The sequence below is a fragment of the Urocampus carinirostris genome, chromosome 2 (assembly GCF_059441175.1).
Source record: "Urocampus carinirostris isolate Australia breed hairy pipefish chromosome 2, RoL_Ucar_1.0, whole genome shotgun sequence".
Taxonomy (NCBI): domain Eukaryota; kingdom Metazoa; phylum Chordata; class Actinopteri; order Syngnathiformes; family Syngnathidae; genus Urocampus; species Urocampus carinirostris.
This window is the reverse complement of record NC_142350.1, coordinates 51,629,841-51,643,763: the sequence shown is the minus strand read 5'-3', so window position 1 is coordinate 51,643,763 and position 13,923 is coordinate 51,629,841. Positions and strand designations below refer to the sequence as shown.

General features: G+C 39.6%; 1 protein-coding gene across 2 annotated transcripts in view; it reads right to left on the bottom strand.

The window, feature by feature from the left end:
• The window catches only part of LOC148372346 (mannosyl-oligosaccharide 1,2-alpha-mannosidase IA), a 207,291-nt gene that overhangs the window by 18,573 nt on the left and 174,795 nt on the right, over positions 1-13,923 (bottom strand). The window contains exons 5-7 of one of the 2 annotated variants that reach the window (XM_088327035.1): positions 7,122-7,215; positions 4,318-4,445; positions 1,406-1,499 (exon numbers count right to left, since the gene is read on the bottom strand). In XM_088327035.1, the coding sequence (XP_088183161.1) occupies positions 1,406-1,499; positions 4,318-4,445; positions 7,122-7,215 (316 nt within the window). Of the gene's footprint in view, positions 1-1,405; positions 1,500-4,317; positions 4,446-7,120; positions 7,216-13,923 lie in introns of both variants that reach the window. The other variant, XM_088327036.1, reaches the window with a different exon arrangement.

The window sequence follows — 13,923 nt, the reverse complement described above, 5'->3', positions numbered from 1 at the left end:
TGGCGGAGGGTAGAGGGTGCTGAAAAGCATCCATTCCCAATGAATACAGAGGCTAATTGTTGCTAGTTTTCTGCTTTATCGTATGAAAATGGAACCGAGTGTGCATATTTTGTGTGTCAAGGGCGAACGCGGCGAGGGCGTTTCGTGGGAGTCACGCATATGCCCTCGCTGAAATATCGTTCACCTATGAATTTCAATGTGGACTTGTCGAGGAAGGAAAGAGGATTCGCAAGGGTCCAGTAACCTTCGGGACACGTGCACTTGTTAAATCGGGGTGAAATTTGTGTTAAGGGACACAAGGTGATACTTAGGGTTGGTACACCTTTTTCACTGCCTGATTCAAGCACTTTTTAAGGACTTCCAAAGGCAATTTTCCAAATTCTACAGTCCTAAGAAAAGTCTGGGTTGAATCATGTATTTTGTAGAGCCACACATACAGTATATCTGCGATTTTTAATTTCTGGTGTGCATTTGTCAGGACATATGATTTTTGGGTCTTGAGTAATTCCCAAAATATAGTTGTTTTTGAAACAATTATCTCCCCCTTTACAGTATTTGTTGGGGAAAAGGGGGATTACCAATTGTGCGGTCCCTTCTCAAGGTTTCTTCATTATCCTCATGTTGAGGTTTTTTTGAGTTTTTCTTTACCCTCATGTCAGTTTTAGATCAGGGGATGGTGTAATAATAGTCTGTGGTTTGCAATAATCTGTGGTCAGTGCAGCCCTTTGAGACTCTTTGTGATTAAGGGCGTCACTAATAAACATGACTTGACTTAAAATGACAGTAATATGGAACTTAAGTTTCCAGTGGCAGGAAAATTTGCCAGTGGAATAAGCTTTTTAAATTTATTTGCATTGTCTATAATAAGTGTCCATAATTGATACATAATCCTTGCACTAACACAATGTGAAAATGATAGAAATATGTAGCTTTTATTTTCAGTTGCAGGAAGTTCTTCCCATAACAACTGGGAAAAGCTACCTTAATTTTTGGCATGCCCCATAATAAACTTGATAATTGATATGTAATCCTTGCACTAACACACATTTAATAGTGCGCTGTTAAGTGTAGCACGATCCTGTACTCTTGGGCGCGACCTGTGGGGGGCGATGATGCTTCATAGGACAATGCCGTACAAACAAATGGCAGCTGCAGTTAATTACTAGGGAAGAAGAAATGCGATGGCAAAGCGAAGCCACCGGAGAGCAATGACGGTGTCATATTTTTAGCGGCCTTGTTAAGATGTAATGCATTTATTTCAAGCATTTAAGGGTATTTCACCCAAAATTCAAGCAATTTCCAATCTTAAAAAACACAGTATTATTTTTTTTCAAGCATTTAAGCACCCGTACGAACCCTAAACATTTGACCACCAAATGTCGCTGCATTGTCAAAGTGTACGTACGTTGGACCCAGTTTCCGCTGACTGGACTGAGGAAGTTGGGGTATAGGCCTTGTGGCTTCTCGATTTTATTAAGCAGCTTTCTGATGTTCATCACCTGAACAAATAAAAACAAACCACAGAATACAAAAACATTTAACAGCGCAGTTCCACATCAAACGTTTATATATAGTCACAAATCGTCCTGGGCAGTCTTGTCGGTTATTAACCCATATTGTGAGGCCCCTTCTCAAAGTTTCTTTTTTCCTCACGCTGAGGTTTTGAGTTTTTCCTTGCCCGCATGTTGGTTTAAGATCAGGTAATTGTGTAATTGTAATCCTGTGCAGTCCTTTGAGACATTTTTGTGATTAAGGGCTGTATAAATAAATGTGACTTGACTTGACTATTATCTGTTCTTGTCAAAATTTAAAAATCAATATACATGAATGGCAGTAAACGGGTTAACTGTCCCTGAAGCTCCGCTTCTTCTAGACCAGGGGTGGCGAACACGTGGCTCTAGAGTCGCATCTGGCTCTTGGCCAATAAGAATGTGGCTCTTTGGCTCATCTTATTTTCTATATACTGTGGCTCCTTGCCTTAATTCATGTTTATTTTTTTGGGTGTGTATTGAGGGTGGACACTTTCCTTGAAATCAACACAAGAACATTACTTGTATTGCAAGGAGAGGAGTGTGTTGTTGGAAATAATACGTCTTTAATTGTGTGTGTTTGTGTTTGTCTGTCAGTCATGGCAGGTCAGTGTGGTGTGGCTCTTTGACTCTCACAGTTAAACATTTCGGCTCTTTGTGTCAAACTTGTTCGCCACCCCTGTTCTAGACTTTGTAGGATCTTCGCAGAGGTAACGTCCATCAAAAGAGTAGAAGCAAACTATGGCCCGCAGGCTAGATACAGCTCCATTAACCTTTTGAATCTGTCCCCCCCCCCGGAATGAAAATAATAAAAATGTTAAAAAAGAAGAATAGTTTTGCCCTTTTGCTGCAATGCCCACAGTTAGCGTATAGATGCTTTCATTCAAACTACATTGAATATTACAAGTCATTGGCGGTTCACCACTAAATTACTCCCTGGGCGAGACTACCTCTAAGTGACAGAGACCCAGTCAGAGGTGATCTGTCCCACTTGCGCCCCTCCCCCACGCTTTTCCTCGTCTCATACAGTATGTCCATCTCTCTGCACACCTTTGCAGCAACCAGGGTTGTCAAAGCTGCAATAAAGGGGAGCCCTTTTGAAACCAGACAAAGTCATACATTGGTGGATAAAACAAAACTGCTCCGCGGCACACATGCATTATTATTATTATTAATTATTATTATCATTATATACAAGTATTTTTAAGTTGTCATGCTGCCCCCCATTTGTCACGGAAAAAAATTCCCCTCCGGGCGGCTGCCTGCCTCGCCTGTGCCTAAAACCGCCACTGTTACTAGTACACTATCCTTTCTTAGCCGCATGATTGGTCTCTAAAACTAGTGAGGCTTCCGCACTAAAACTTTTATTTTTTTGTATCCTTTTCCATTTGTTTCAAGTTGATTTAAGAGTACAGTATTTTCAAATTGTTAAACATGCAAAATGTGAGGAAATAATACATGGTACATCGGTATAATCCAATTATTTTTTGAGATAATCAATTTTGAAGACAGCAAGACGTCTTTGTCATCCTTAGCTTTTGCATCATCTGAGGAACACCAGCACCTTAGCAAGCCGGTCACCAAATTGTTTTACATATTAATTAGTCAAAAGTGTTTTAAGTTTTTGTGGTGAATTCCTAGGCATTGTGTCAAAGGTGGATGCAGTAATGGTATAACAAAGGGCGAACAGCCAAAAAGGGGCTAACTGGCAAAAAAAAACACAAGGAGAGCCACCAACGGGGGGCTAATCAGGATTGATCAACGTGAGGCAGCGGCAGCCTCAGGGAAAAAACGCGATGCTAGAAGATCTAAATACATGGGGTTAGCAGCCAGGCTAACTAGGAACCAACAACAAAAAGCTGCAAGAGCTACAGTGATAAAACAAGGGACAGGGTAAAACCAGCACTAACACCAGGCTAGCCGGACAATGAGCAGCCAATGAGCGCCAACAGGGAGCAATCAAAACAGGAAAGCCCTTTAGCAGCCCTGACGGTGACTAGGAGATAGCCGAACAAAATTAGACCAGCAGCAACACAAGCAGGAAAAAACACAAAGCGGTATGCAATCCCTGTTCGCTACAATTGCTGCCTTTTTTGGAGGTTGCTCCACATATTGTGTTAATGGGATTTGCCATTTTGAAAGTGTTGTGTTCCTTTAATGATGTCACAGCTCTGCACAGGATACAAGCCAAGCATGAACATTTTTTCAACATATTTGCATAACTGTGGGAAGAAACATTACACGTTCTGTGCCTAATTGAAAAAAAAAAAAACAAGATGTTTGGGAATCCGTTCAAGCCTTTCATTAAAAGAAAATGAAAAATAAACAGTGCAGGGACAACATTGCGATGGCAATTATCAGCGGCGATGCACTTAGTAGGCGGCAAAGCGGCCGAACAGTTAGCGCCTCCACGACACTGTTTTGAGGTGACGGCATCAAATCCAGCTACCAGCCTAATTGTGTGTAGTTTGCATGTTCTCCCCGTGCGTGTCAGGTTAATTGGCCGGTCCAAATTATCTCTAGGTGTGAAGGATCGAGTGAGTTGTCTGTCCCTGTGTGCCCCGCACCTGGCTGATAACTAGTTCAGGGTGTCCCCTGCCCACTGCCCCAAGATAGCTGAGATGGGCTCCAGCACCCTCACGACCCTACTGAGGACAAGCGGTGCAGATAATGGGTGGATGGATGCACGTAGCTTAAAAGAGGTCCAGTCAAAAGGTTTTCCCACTTTTGTTTTAGGATTTCTATTCAGAATGTAGCGTATTTGAATGATATAGTTAAAAACCTGTACCTTGTCAGTGTAGATAGGGTCGCCGGAGAGCTCACTGAGGTGGACGAATTCCAGGTGCAGGGTCCCGAACTCGGCCAGGATGCTGCTCCCGGCCGAGGCCCAGCCCCAGCTCCAACTGCTGCCACTGCAACAGAACGTAAGGCACAAAAACCCTAAGCAGCCACGACTTTTTTATTTCCCGGCAGATGTCCGGCCTGCCGCGCAAAGAGAAAATACCCGTCAAACAGACACAGTGTTTAAAAGTCTGCTATGCCGCGGAGGCCGTCTGTTTACTGGCCACTTAGCCGGGACGCCATTAATGCGGGATGCCGTTAATGCCTCAGAACAGATGAACAAGCCGACCCGGTCGGCGCTCTCTAAGGCGTGCAAATATTAGTCAGGCCATTTTTTGTTTACGCACATGGCTTAGCGCCTAATCGAAATGGCATCAACACGCCACTTTGTAGCACTCTGCTACATTAACTGCCACGCACCAAAAACACTTTTCTATTAATGCACTTTGAAAAACATCACTTTTTGGTCGCATTTTTTTTAATATTTGCAAACAACTGTATGATCCTATCTATCAGTTATACTTGCCCTGCAGAGAATAATTAATTAATTAATCTGTCAATTAATCAAAGATTAAAATCATAAAATTGATTAAAAACGTTTCAATCCCTATTTCGGTGTTGATTATTTACAAACTCTCTTCGTTTTATGTGTAAACCTGACGTAAGGTTTGCCCAGCCACAGTTAATTAATCCATCAATCTGACGATTAAATGAATATTAAAATCTTAAAATTGATAATAATTCCTTCAGTCCCTGTTTTCTCAAATAGAATAATTAACCCTGGAGAACCCAATAACCCTGTTTCTTCTTTAGGAAACTTTGACTCATGGGTCCTGCAGGGCTAAAACATTGGAGTTATAGTTTAAGTACTTGTTTGGCCCATAATTTGTGAGAAAATATGCAGTGCTCTGCAATATTAACACATCCAGTGCTATTGACGCCTATAAACGTCACAAAAAATTATAGACTGGAGTGAGTTAATCATACCTTGGCGCACACAACAAAAATTTTTCTTTTAATAAATCTTCAAAAAGATCACTTTCATTACATTTGTCAGCATATTTTGCTATAAATTTCTGCCTTTGTTAAGGACTTAAAAGCTAGTTCTAGCCATCAATTTTGCTTGTCATGCAGCAAAAAAATCCTCAGTTAATCTTTCGATTAATCTGCTATTAAAAGGATAAAATTGCTTCAAATCATTTTAATCCCTGTTTTGATAATAAGGATTTCCAAACTTATATGGTTCTATCCATCAATATTTTATATTGCTTTCCCTGGAACAATTAATATATCAAATAACATGTCAACTAATTGAAGATTAACATTACAAAATTAATAAAAATCCTTTGCATCACTCTTTTATAAATATAACTAAAATTATTATTTTTTAATTCTAATCATAATTAAAGTTCTTTTCAAGCCCATATTGTGTCAGAATATACGCAGTGTTATGCAATGTTGACAACCAATCGGTATTTCCATCATGTTTTATTTTAGTGGGAATAGAGAATCTGGAAAATTTGAAATTTACGAACCCTGTTTTTTTAAACAGTTTTACATATTTCTTTTTTTAAATGAACATGTACAAATGTATACTATTGCACGAAACCGTGAAAATATATACTGTACTTTGTGATTCACAGCTGCTAAATGTTAGCCTCTTTTGCACACATTCAACCTTCGTGTCGTGGAGGTGAGCGCTTAAAGTATAACATTTGGAGCAGTGTTAGTCTTTAAAGGGATCGTGTGTAATATTTAGTGCCTTCTATGGCTAAAAAAACTTCAATCCAGTAATTGGGTTTCATAAAGCGGATTGGTAAAAAATGTGCAGGTTTTTTAAGGAGCGGCATTAGCTCAGGAGGTAAAGCCCTCGTATTGTGATCAAGAGGTCGCAGGTTTGATTACCGGCTCCTCCGTGTTACATGTCAAAGTGTCCTTGGGCAAGACACTGAATCTCTAATGCCCCTGATAGCATGCAGTTGCCTTGCATGGCTGACGCTGCTATCGGTTAGTTAGTGTGTAAAAGGGAAAAAGTGTGAAGCACATTGTAAAGCGCTTTGAGAGATCTTCATTGACTTGAAAACCGCTATATAAATGCAGACCATTTCTGGCTACTTTAATAGCTTTGTAGCTAGCAATCTTTGCATATTTTTAGCTATTTAGCAAGCTACCTACCTAGCTTCTTATATTTTTTGCATGGGCTAACATTTTATCTTTTTTACTATTTTAGCAAGCTAGCTAGCTCCAATTTAGTATTTTACCTGAGTATGAACTTTACATTACAATGTTATTATCATTTATATAATCATATTTGGCATTTGGCTTCTACGTAAACCAAGTGACACGTTTACATTTTCCATATTTTGCGTAACATATTTCTGTTCCTAAAAATATTTTATTTAGCTGATGTTATATTTTACTAGTTTTTTGTTGTTGTTCTGCTCTTTAGAGCCCTTTGAGACTTTTTGTGATAAAGGGGTTTATAAATAAATATGACTTGATTCTTTTTATTACACTATTGTTACAGTCCATTAATCTTTTGCATTGAATTATTGTTATGACTTAGAACAGTTTTCTAAGCACTATGTTGTAATTATTGCCCTTTTATCCTGATAGTTTTTTTTTGTTTCCCTTCAAAGCATTTTCTACACGTTTTACCCTGGGTTGCCATGTCTAATCTCGTTGTATACAATTTTTCACAAAGGAGACAATTCAATATTTACTTTTCGCGACTCGATGCTGGTACTCACCTCCCCAAGTTGATGACCCCCCGCGGGATTCCCGTGGGCGTGTTGAAAGCTGGCAGCAACTTTGCACCCAACTCCAAGACTTTAGTCTTGAAAAGCTGCAAAAAATAATAAGACGAGAAACTTAGACAGGGCCGGGCACCGTCCAATTATTTCTTACTTTATTAAAGGGAATCTGTTCTCTGACATTGAACTCAACAACTATTCCAAGCAAATTTATCACTGTCATACGCTGCCCCTTTAAGATTTTTTTTCCACGCGTCAAGGCTCTCTGCGGCCAAGGCCAAGGCCAAGTTAATGGCTCATCAATCACAAAATTGTGCTTTTAGTGTCCCGGAACACAAGAGGTGAGTCGGGTGAGATATTGAAGAAAAAAATGAAGGCTGGCACAGAAAAAAAAAAAATCTTACTGGCAATAGATAGAAGGAAAAATCGATCGCGGGGAAACAAAAGTTAGGATAAGTTGGTGAAGGGGCGATGTTAGGTGTCAAGCGCCAGGGGTGGTCAATACTGTGAATTTTGGTATCGATCTGATCCAAGTATGCCAGTATCGAACAATACTGATCTGATACAGTATGCTTGGAAATTTAAGGAATAATTGACCACCTTTCCCTTTTGAGTTAGTTTATTATTACTATAAACACAGCACACATAATTTAGCCACTAAAATGATTCATTTTTATTTTATTTTATCAAAAAGTCAAGAGAGTCAAATCCAAAAAGCAGCATAGTAACACAAATACAAATAGTGTATAAGTAAACTAAAATATATTCCTCTGCGCAATATTTTGAAAAAAAAAAAAATTCTCTCTTACCGTCTCTTTTGCCATAGTGACAACAGATTTATGGGTTTTTGTTCAGGAATAGTAACATATCTATATATCTGGTTCCAGCTTGTTGCTCTCTGCAAAGTGAGTTGTTTGCACGTGTTCATGTAAATATGTGGCGTTGCCACAGCAGCAGAGCACTTTACTACACAAATTTCACCTGGAATTGTCCTTTTATGTAGTTGAAAAAACTTCAGACCACGCAGCACCTGTTTGCTTCGATAATTTTGAGCTTCTGGTCGGAATGGCCGTATATATTTGGGCCTGTCTGGCAGGCAGGTTGCCGTAGCAGGCCAGATAGAGAAAGGTGCGAAAAATGTGCCTGTCAGTCATGACTCAGGCAAAAATATGAGTTGCGGAGTTTTTTTCCCCAAATCGTGCAGCCCTGTTATGTAATATCGATAATATTGATATTTATGTTGATCCGCCCAGCCCTATCACACGTCAAAATCGGCCAACTGTGGAAGAAAACGCAAACAGTATTGGGCCCCGGCAGAGGGGAGCATGGCGAGAAAGCAGAATCGGGTTGCCATTTTTGTTTAGTAGCTAAAAAAACCATAGCCTGTACGTCATGTTTTTTTTTGCCTTGACGAAAAAAAAAGAAAAGAAAGAAAAGCTTTGGACCAGCACAGGTCCTTAAGGAAGCTTTCACTGCCCGTTATTGTCAAGAAGGGAAAAAAAAGGGAAAAAATGGAGTGATTTGTTTTTCTGTGCTGAGGCAGGGGAAAAAAAGGATTATTTATCTTTTTATTTGACCAGAGTTATTTTACAACATTTGTGTTTATATACTGTATAACCTGCATTTGTAAAGAAATGTCTTATTATTTGATTTCATGGGGACCATTTTTATCAATCTGTTTTGTTTTGAAGGACAATTTTTATTCATCCCTTTTGTTTTTGAGGATACATTTTTCCCTCTTTTTTTGTTTATTCAAAAAACACTGCCAAGTCTCAATAAACAAGTGTTGCTATCAAAATAATCTAAAGATTGCAGATATCCCCAAAAAATGTATAATTCAACTTAAGAGTGGACGATATTCTAAGATAAGATCGGTAATGACTTTACCAACATTGTGGGTGATATGACAATTGAAGATCGTAAAGGACTTAAACAAGATTGTACAAGGTACAAAGAAATACAAGATCGTGAGAGGTGGTCTAATATAGTCAAGAAATTAACCAAGATCGTGATCACAAAAACTGAAAGATCTTAAGGAGAAGGCAATATAACGATATAAGATCATAATGGACTTAAACAAGGTTGTGATCTCAATAAATTAAAAGATTGTAAAGGATGGGTGATATGATGAAATAAGATTCTTAAGGACTTAAAATGCTAGACCAGCTCGGTGGCCTTGGGGTTGGGCGCCCGGACCAAGACTGGGGGGTCGCTGATTTGCGCCTCTTCCGACTCATACCTAATACTTATGACATTTATACCCGTTGCCTCCCTGTTTGGAGATTGGTGTTAGGGTTTGGAATTGGGGGTTAGTCGCGCAATTACTCCCAATGACAGGTGTTGCGACACGGGTGTTGCGACACGGTTGGGTAGAACTAGCCTTGCATGATTTACTCTACACAGTCGCACGTTTATGTACGGAAGCCGATCCCTGATTAATCGAGAAAACAGAAGACCGACTTAAAACATCTTACCCACAATCAATAGACCCTCGTTAGGGTGGGCGATGTAACGATAAAATATCTTAAGGTATTGAAAGTAGATTGTGATCTCAAAATTTTAAAGATTGATAGTGGTGGACAATGTGATACATGATCATTAAGGACTTAAACAAGATTGTGATCTCAAAAATTGGAAGTTCGTTATAGTCAAGTCAAGTCATGTTTATTTGTATAGCCCTTACTCACATGGAGTCTCAAAGAGCTGCACAGACCACAGATTATAATTACACTATCCCCTGATCTAAAACCTACATGAGGGCAAGGAAAAACTCAAAAACCTCAACATGAGGAAAATAAGGAAACCTTGAAAGGGGATCCCAAAATTCAGAGATCGTTAGGAGTTAGGTGGTATGACGACCATCGTAAAGAACAATCTAAACAAGATTTTGATCTCAAAAACTGAAAAACTGGAGTAGGTGATATGACTATTGCATAGAAATAATTATGTGTTAGTTGAAAAAAAAAACAGCAGAAATTAGAACTTTTGTGATAAAGTCTTCAACTTGACATTAAACTGGGCTTGTGATTTTACGTTGTGATATTTTGCATTGTGTGTGTGTTGACGTGAGCGTGCCATGGGAATTGAAGTCCTTGCCCCAAAATAAATTTCAATTTGAAAATAGAGTGGCTGACATTTAAAGTCTTGTCTGATGTCTTTGGCTGAAGGAAAAAAGACAGATAAATAATTTCCAATTTGGACTGTGTGCAACAAAAAAGCTCTCCTCCCCCACTCGCTCGCTATCTGTCCCCTACAGGCTCGCCACACACATTGCTTTTGGGTGTTTTTTTAGGGGGAAACCTCAGACTGGATTTGAGTCTGTTAAATGGCACGAACGTGGAAAATAATTGGCATGAAGGTGTCTATCTTAGGATGCATTTCACTGCTTTCATGTGACATCACGCGCATAAGTGGACAGTCAGCCATACTGGAAGGTGCCCACAGACTCTGTTTGATGTTATCAAGAGTCTACACCAATTTGATGGGATGTTCAAATGAAATACTAATGTGTAAGGTATTTTTTTTGTGATTATTCCTCATTTATTTCTTATTAAAATGGATCCCATGTAACAGCGGACATCTTGGTTCGCCCGTTTACTGCACAAAAAAAAGCAAGAAAAGTTTGTGTTTGGACTCCATCCATGCATTCATTGGCCTTACACCACTACAACTGGCAGGAGCTTTTAAATCAATATACCGACATCAATATAACATTACCGACGAATTGTCGAGACCACAGGGTGCTCTGTGGATTGTGATCGGCTCTGGAAAGTGACAGACGCGGCGTCGCAAAGGTTACCGGTAGCATCTATCGCAACTACAGAGTTGAGCCGGTATCTCACCATTGCCAGATCCATTAGCCATGAAACGAATGACGCCGTGAAATACCGACTGCTGTATTTTAATCATTACGGAGACCTAGCACAACTCAATGTTAGCGTGTAGCTAGCCGGCCGCTTGATACATTGCTTCTTGTACTAAAACAAGAAGCCCTCCAATTTTGTTGTACTATTGTATGACAATTAAGACAGTTCATTCAATAATTACTTCATCATATTGTTATTTCCAAAATTCAATTACAATAACAATGAGGTGAAGATAACGGTTGACACCCAACCAGTATGGCCGCCACTACTTGCGTTGCCTTGATGTTGTCATGTGTGTGTCAATTCTATTGTTACTTAAGTTTTTTAAGATTCAACAATTGAATATGCATTCTGATTGGGTTGTGACAGTGATTTATCCTGGGATCCGAAGCCGTCTCGGCAATGTGGGAACGCAAGCTCACCGTGCTCATAAAATTCTTGCTCGGTAATAAGTGCCTTGCTGAAGGCAATTGACTATTATACAGCAGGCTATAAAACAATAATGATCACTCTCAATGTTATTGTGTCCCTACATTGCGCACCCGTACCGTATAATAGGAATATAACCATCGGCGATATGTGCCCTAATTGTTTTGTTGGTCTTACTGGGCGATCAACAAACGAGACCAGGGGGCAACAATATGGCGCTTACCGCTGTTCTGAAATTCCTTCCTACCCAGCGAGCCAGCCTACCAATACACCGATAGCAAATTCACAGGAAGTTTTCGTCCTACCTAGAGGGTTCATTACTGTGCTTGAAATCATTGAAAACTCTTGAATTTCTAAGTAGTGTTTTTAAATTTTGATTATTTTTGGAATTTTTGGCTTATGTGCTTATACAGTGGCTTGTGAAACTGTTTGGCCCCCTTGAACTTTGTGAAACAGCTTTGACAAAATCAAAGGTAGTCTGTGTGTAACTTATAGAGCAGTGTAAATGTATGTTTGCTCTCAAAAAAACTGATCCAGTTCCTGGAGGGAGGGGATCATTCTCTGCTCCAGTATTTCACAGTACACACTTGAGTTTGTGTTACCCTTAAGACATGCTATTCCCCAATTCCAGTTGCATTCATGCAGTCCCAGACCATGATGTTCCCAACACCATGCTTGGCTTTAGGCACGACACAAACATGTTTATAATACTTTCCTATTTGCCGCCGCACATGCTTCACACAATCTGAGCCAGATAAATTAATATTTGTCTCATCAGACCAGAGGATATCTTTCCAGTAAGCCATGGCCTTTTTTGACAGACTTATTTTTGTGTCTAAATGATGTTTATCCAGTGTTTTTCTTTTCAATGTTATAATGAAATCCCTGCAGAAATGTGACATACTATACTGTAAATGCTTGATAATTTTGCCATGTTTCTTGGAAATCTGACTCGATAGATGATGCGTTAAATCTCGAAAAATAAAACAAGGCTGATTAGAAATGACGCTGACATGCCTTTTAGTTCACATATAGGTTAAACATAATAAAAATTGACTCTACAGTTTAACATCATTGAGTGCCGTTAGTAAGAAAACACAAGACAATTTGACATAGACCAAACAGAGACAGCAGCAAACACTATTGAAATGGTGCACAGAAACTCAGTGTCATTTTTATCCCCAAATAGAGAATAATAACTTCTGGTTTAATTTTTTGACTTCATCACACTTCTGTTTTTTGTTACCACATTTAAGTCTCATCGACCACAAACTAAGTGAATTAAATCACTTTTGTTTTATTCTTTTAATGGTACAAGGGGAATTGGAAAATCAGCTTTGCAATTCCTTAAAATGTTCTTGAATTTTGCTATAAAAAAGGTATATGAACCCTGTACTTACAGTATCATATGTGTCTTTGAAAGCGATGGTAGATTCAGTTGAAAACATTCAATACTTTCTGTTTTTATTTAGTCTTATTTGCAGCACGGTGGCGCAGTGGTTAGCGCGTGTGTGGCGCAGTTCTGAGGTCATGAGCTCGAACCTCCTCTGTGGAGTTTGCATGTTCTCGCCGTGCTTGCATGGGTTCCTCCCACATTCCAAAAACATGCATGTCAGGTTAATTGGCTGGTCCAAATTGTTCCTAGGTGTGAATGAGCGAGTGAGTTGTCTGCCTCTGTGTGCCCTGCGACTGTCTGGCAACCAGTTCATGGTACACAAAGCTGAGGTGAACCATGGTCCAACCCTCATGTACGAGTCACCTCAGACTTCGCGCCCACAGTATGTCCCTCTAACGGACGTTATTAGTATGCTGCCCACTGACCAAAGATAGCTAGGATGGACTCCAGCACACCCGCGACCCTACTCAGGATAAGCTGTTCAGATAATGGATGGATAGTCTTACCACTACACAGCATTATCTCCAGACAGAAGAGCAGTTTCAGCGACAGACTGCTGTCACTGTCTTGTACTACGGACAGACTGAAGAGATCTTTTCTTCCTCATGCCATGAGGCTCTTTAACTCCACCCGGCAGAGTAAAGGCCCACATTAAACCACACCACCTACATTGGATATTACCGAATCTTACTGCAATATGTATTCTGTGTAGCACTATTTAGTTACTCTATATAACACGCTACAGTGGGCATTTGCACGTCACACTGGGTATTTGTATATTGTATTCTTTTGGCTTTATTATTGTACTGTTCTCAGCTCAGGGATGCTGCTGGAAATGTGAATTTCCCTTAGGGGATGAATAAAGTATCTATCTATCTATCTATCTTATTTGACTGTTTCACTGTTACAAAATACCTTTTTCTGATGTAGCTTTCAAACCTGTGTGTTTTTCTGTGGGAGCTTTTTTGCATGGTGTTTGTTGGTTAATCACGCGGTTTATGTATTTATACCAAACCTCGTTTTATATCATCAGTAACGGTCCTGTTTGCAATAACTCAGGGTTTCAGTGCTGCTGGTTTAACTTCATTATAAAGAGAAAAAAAAATGCT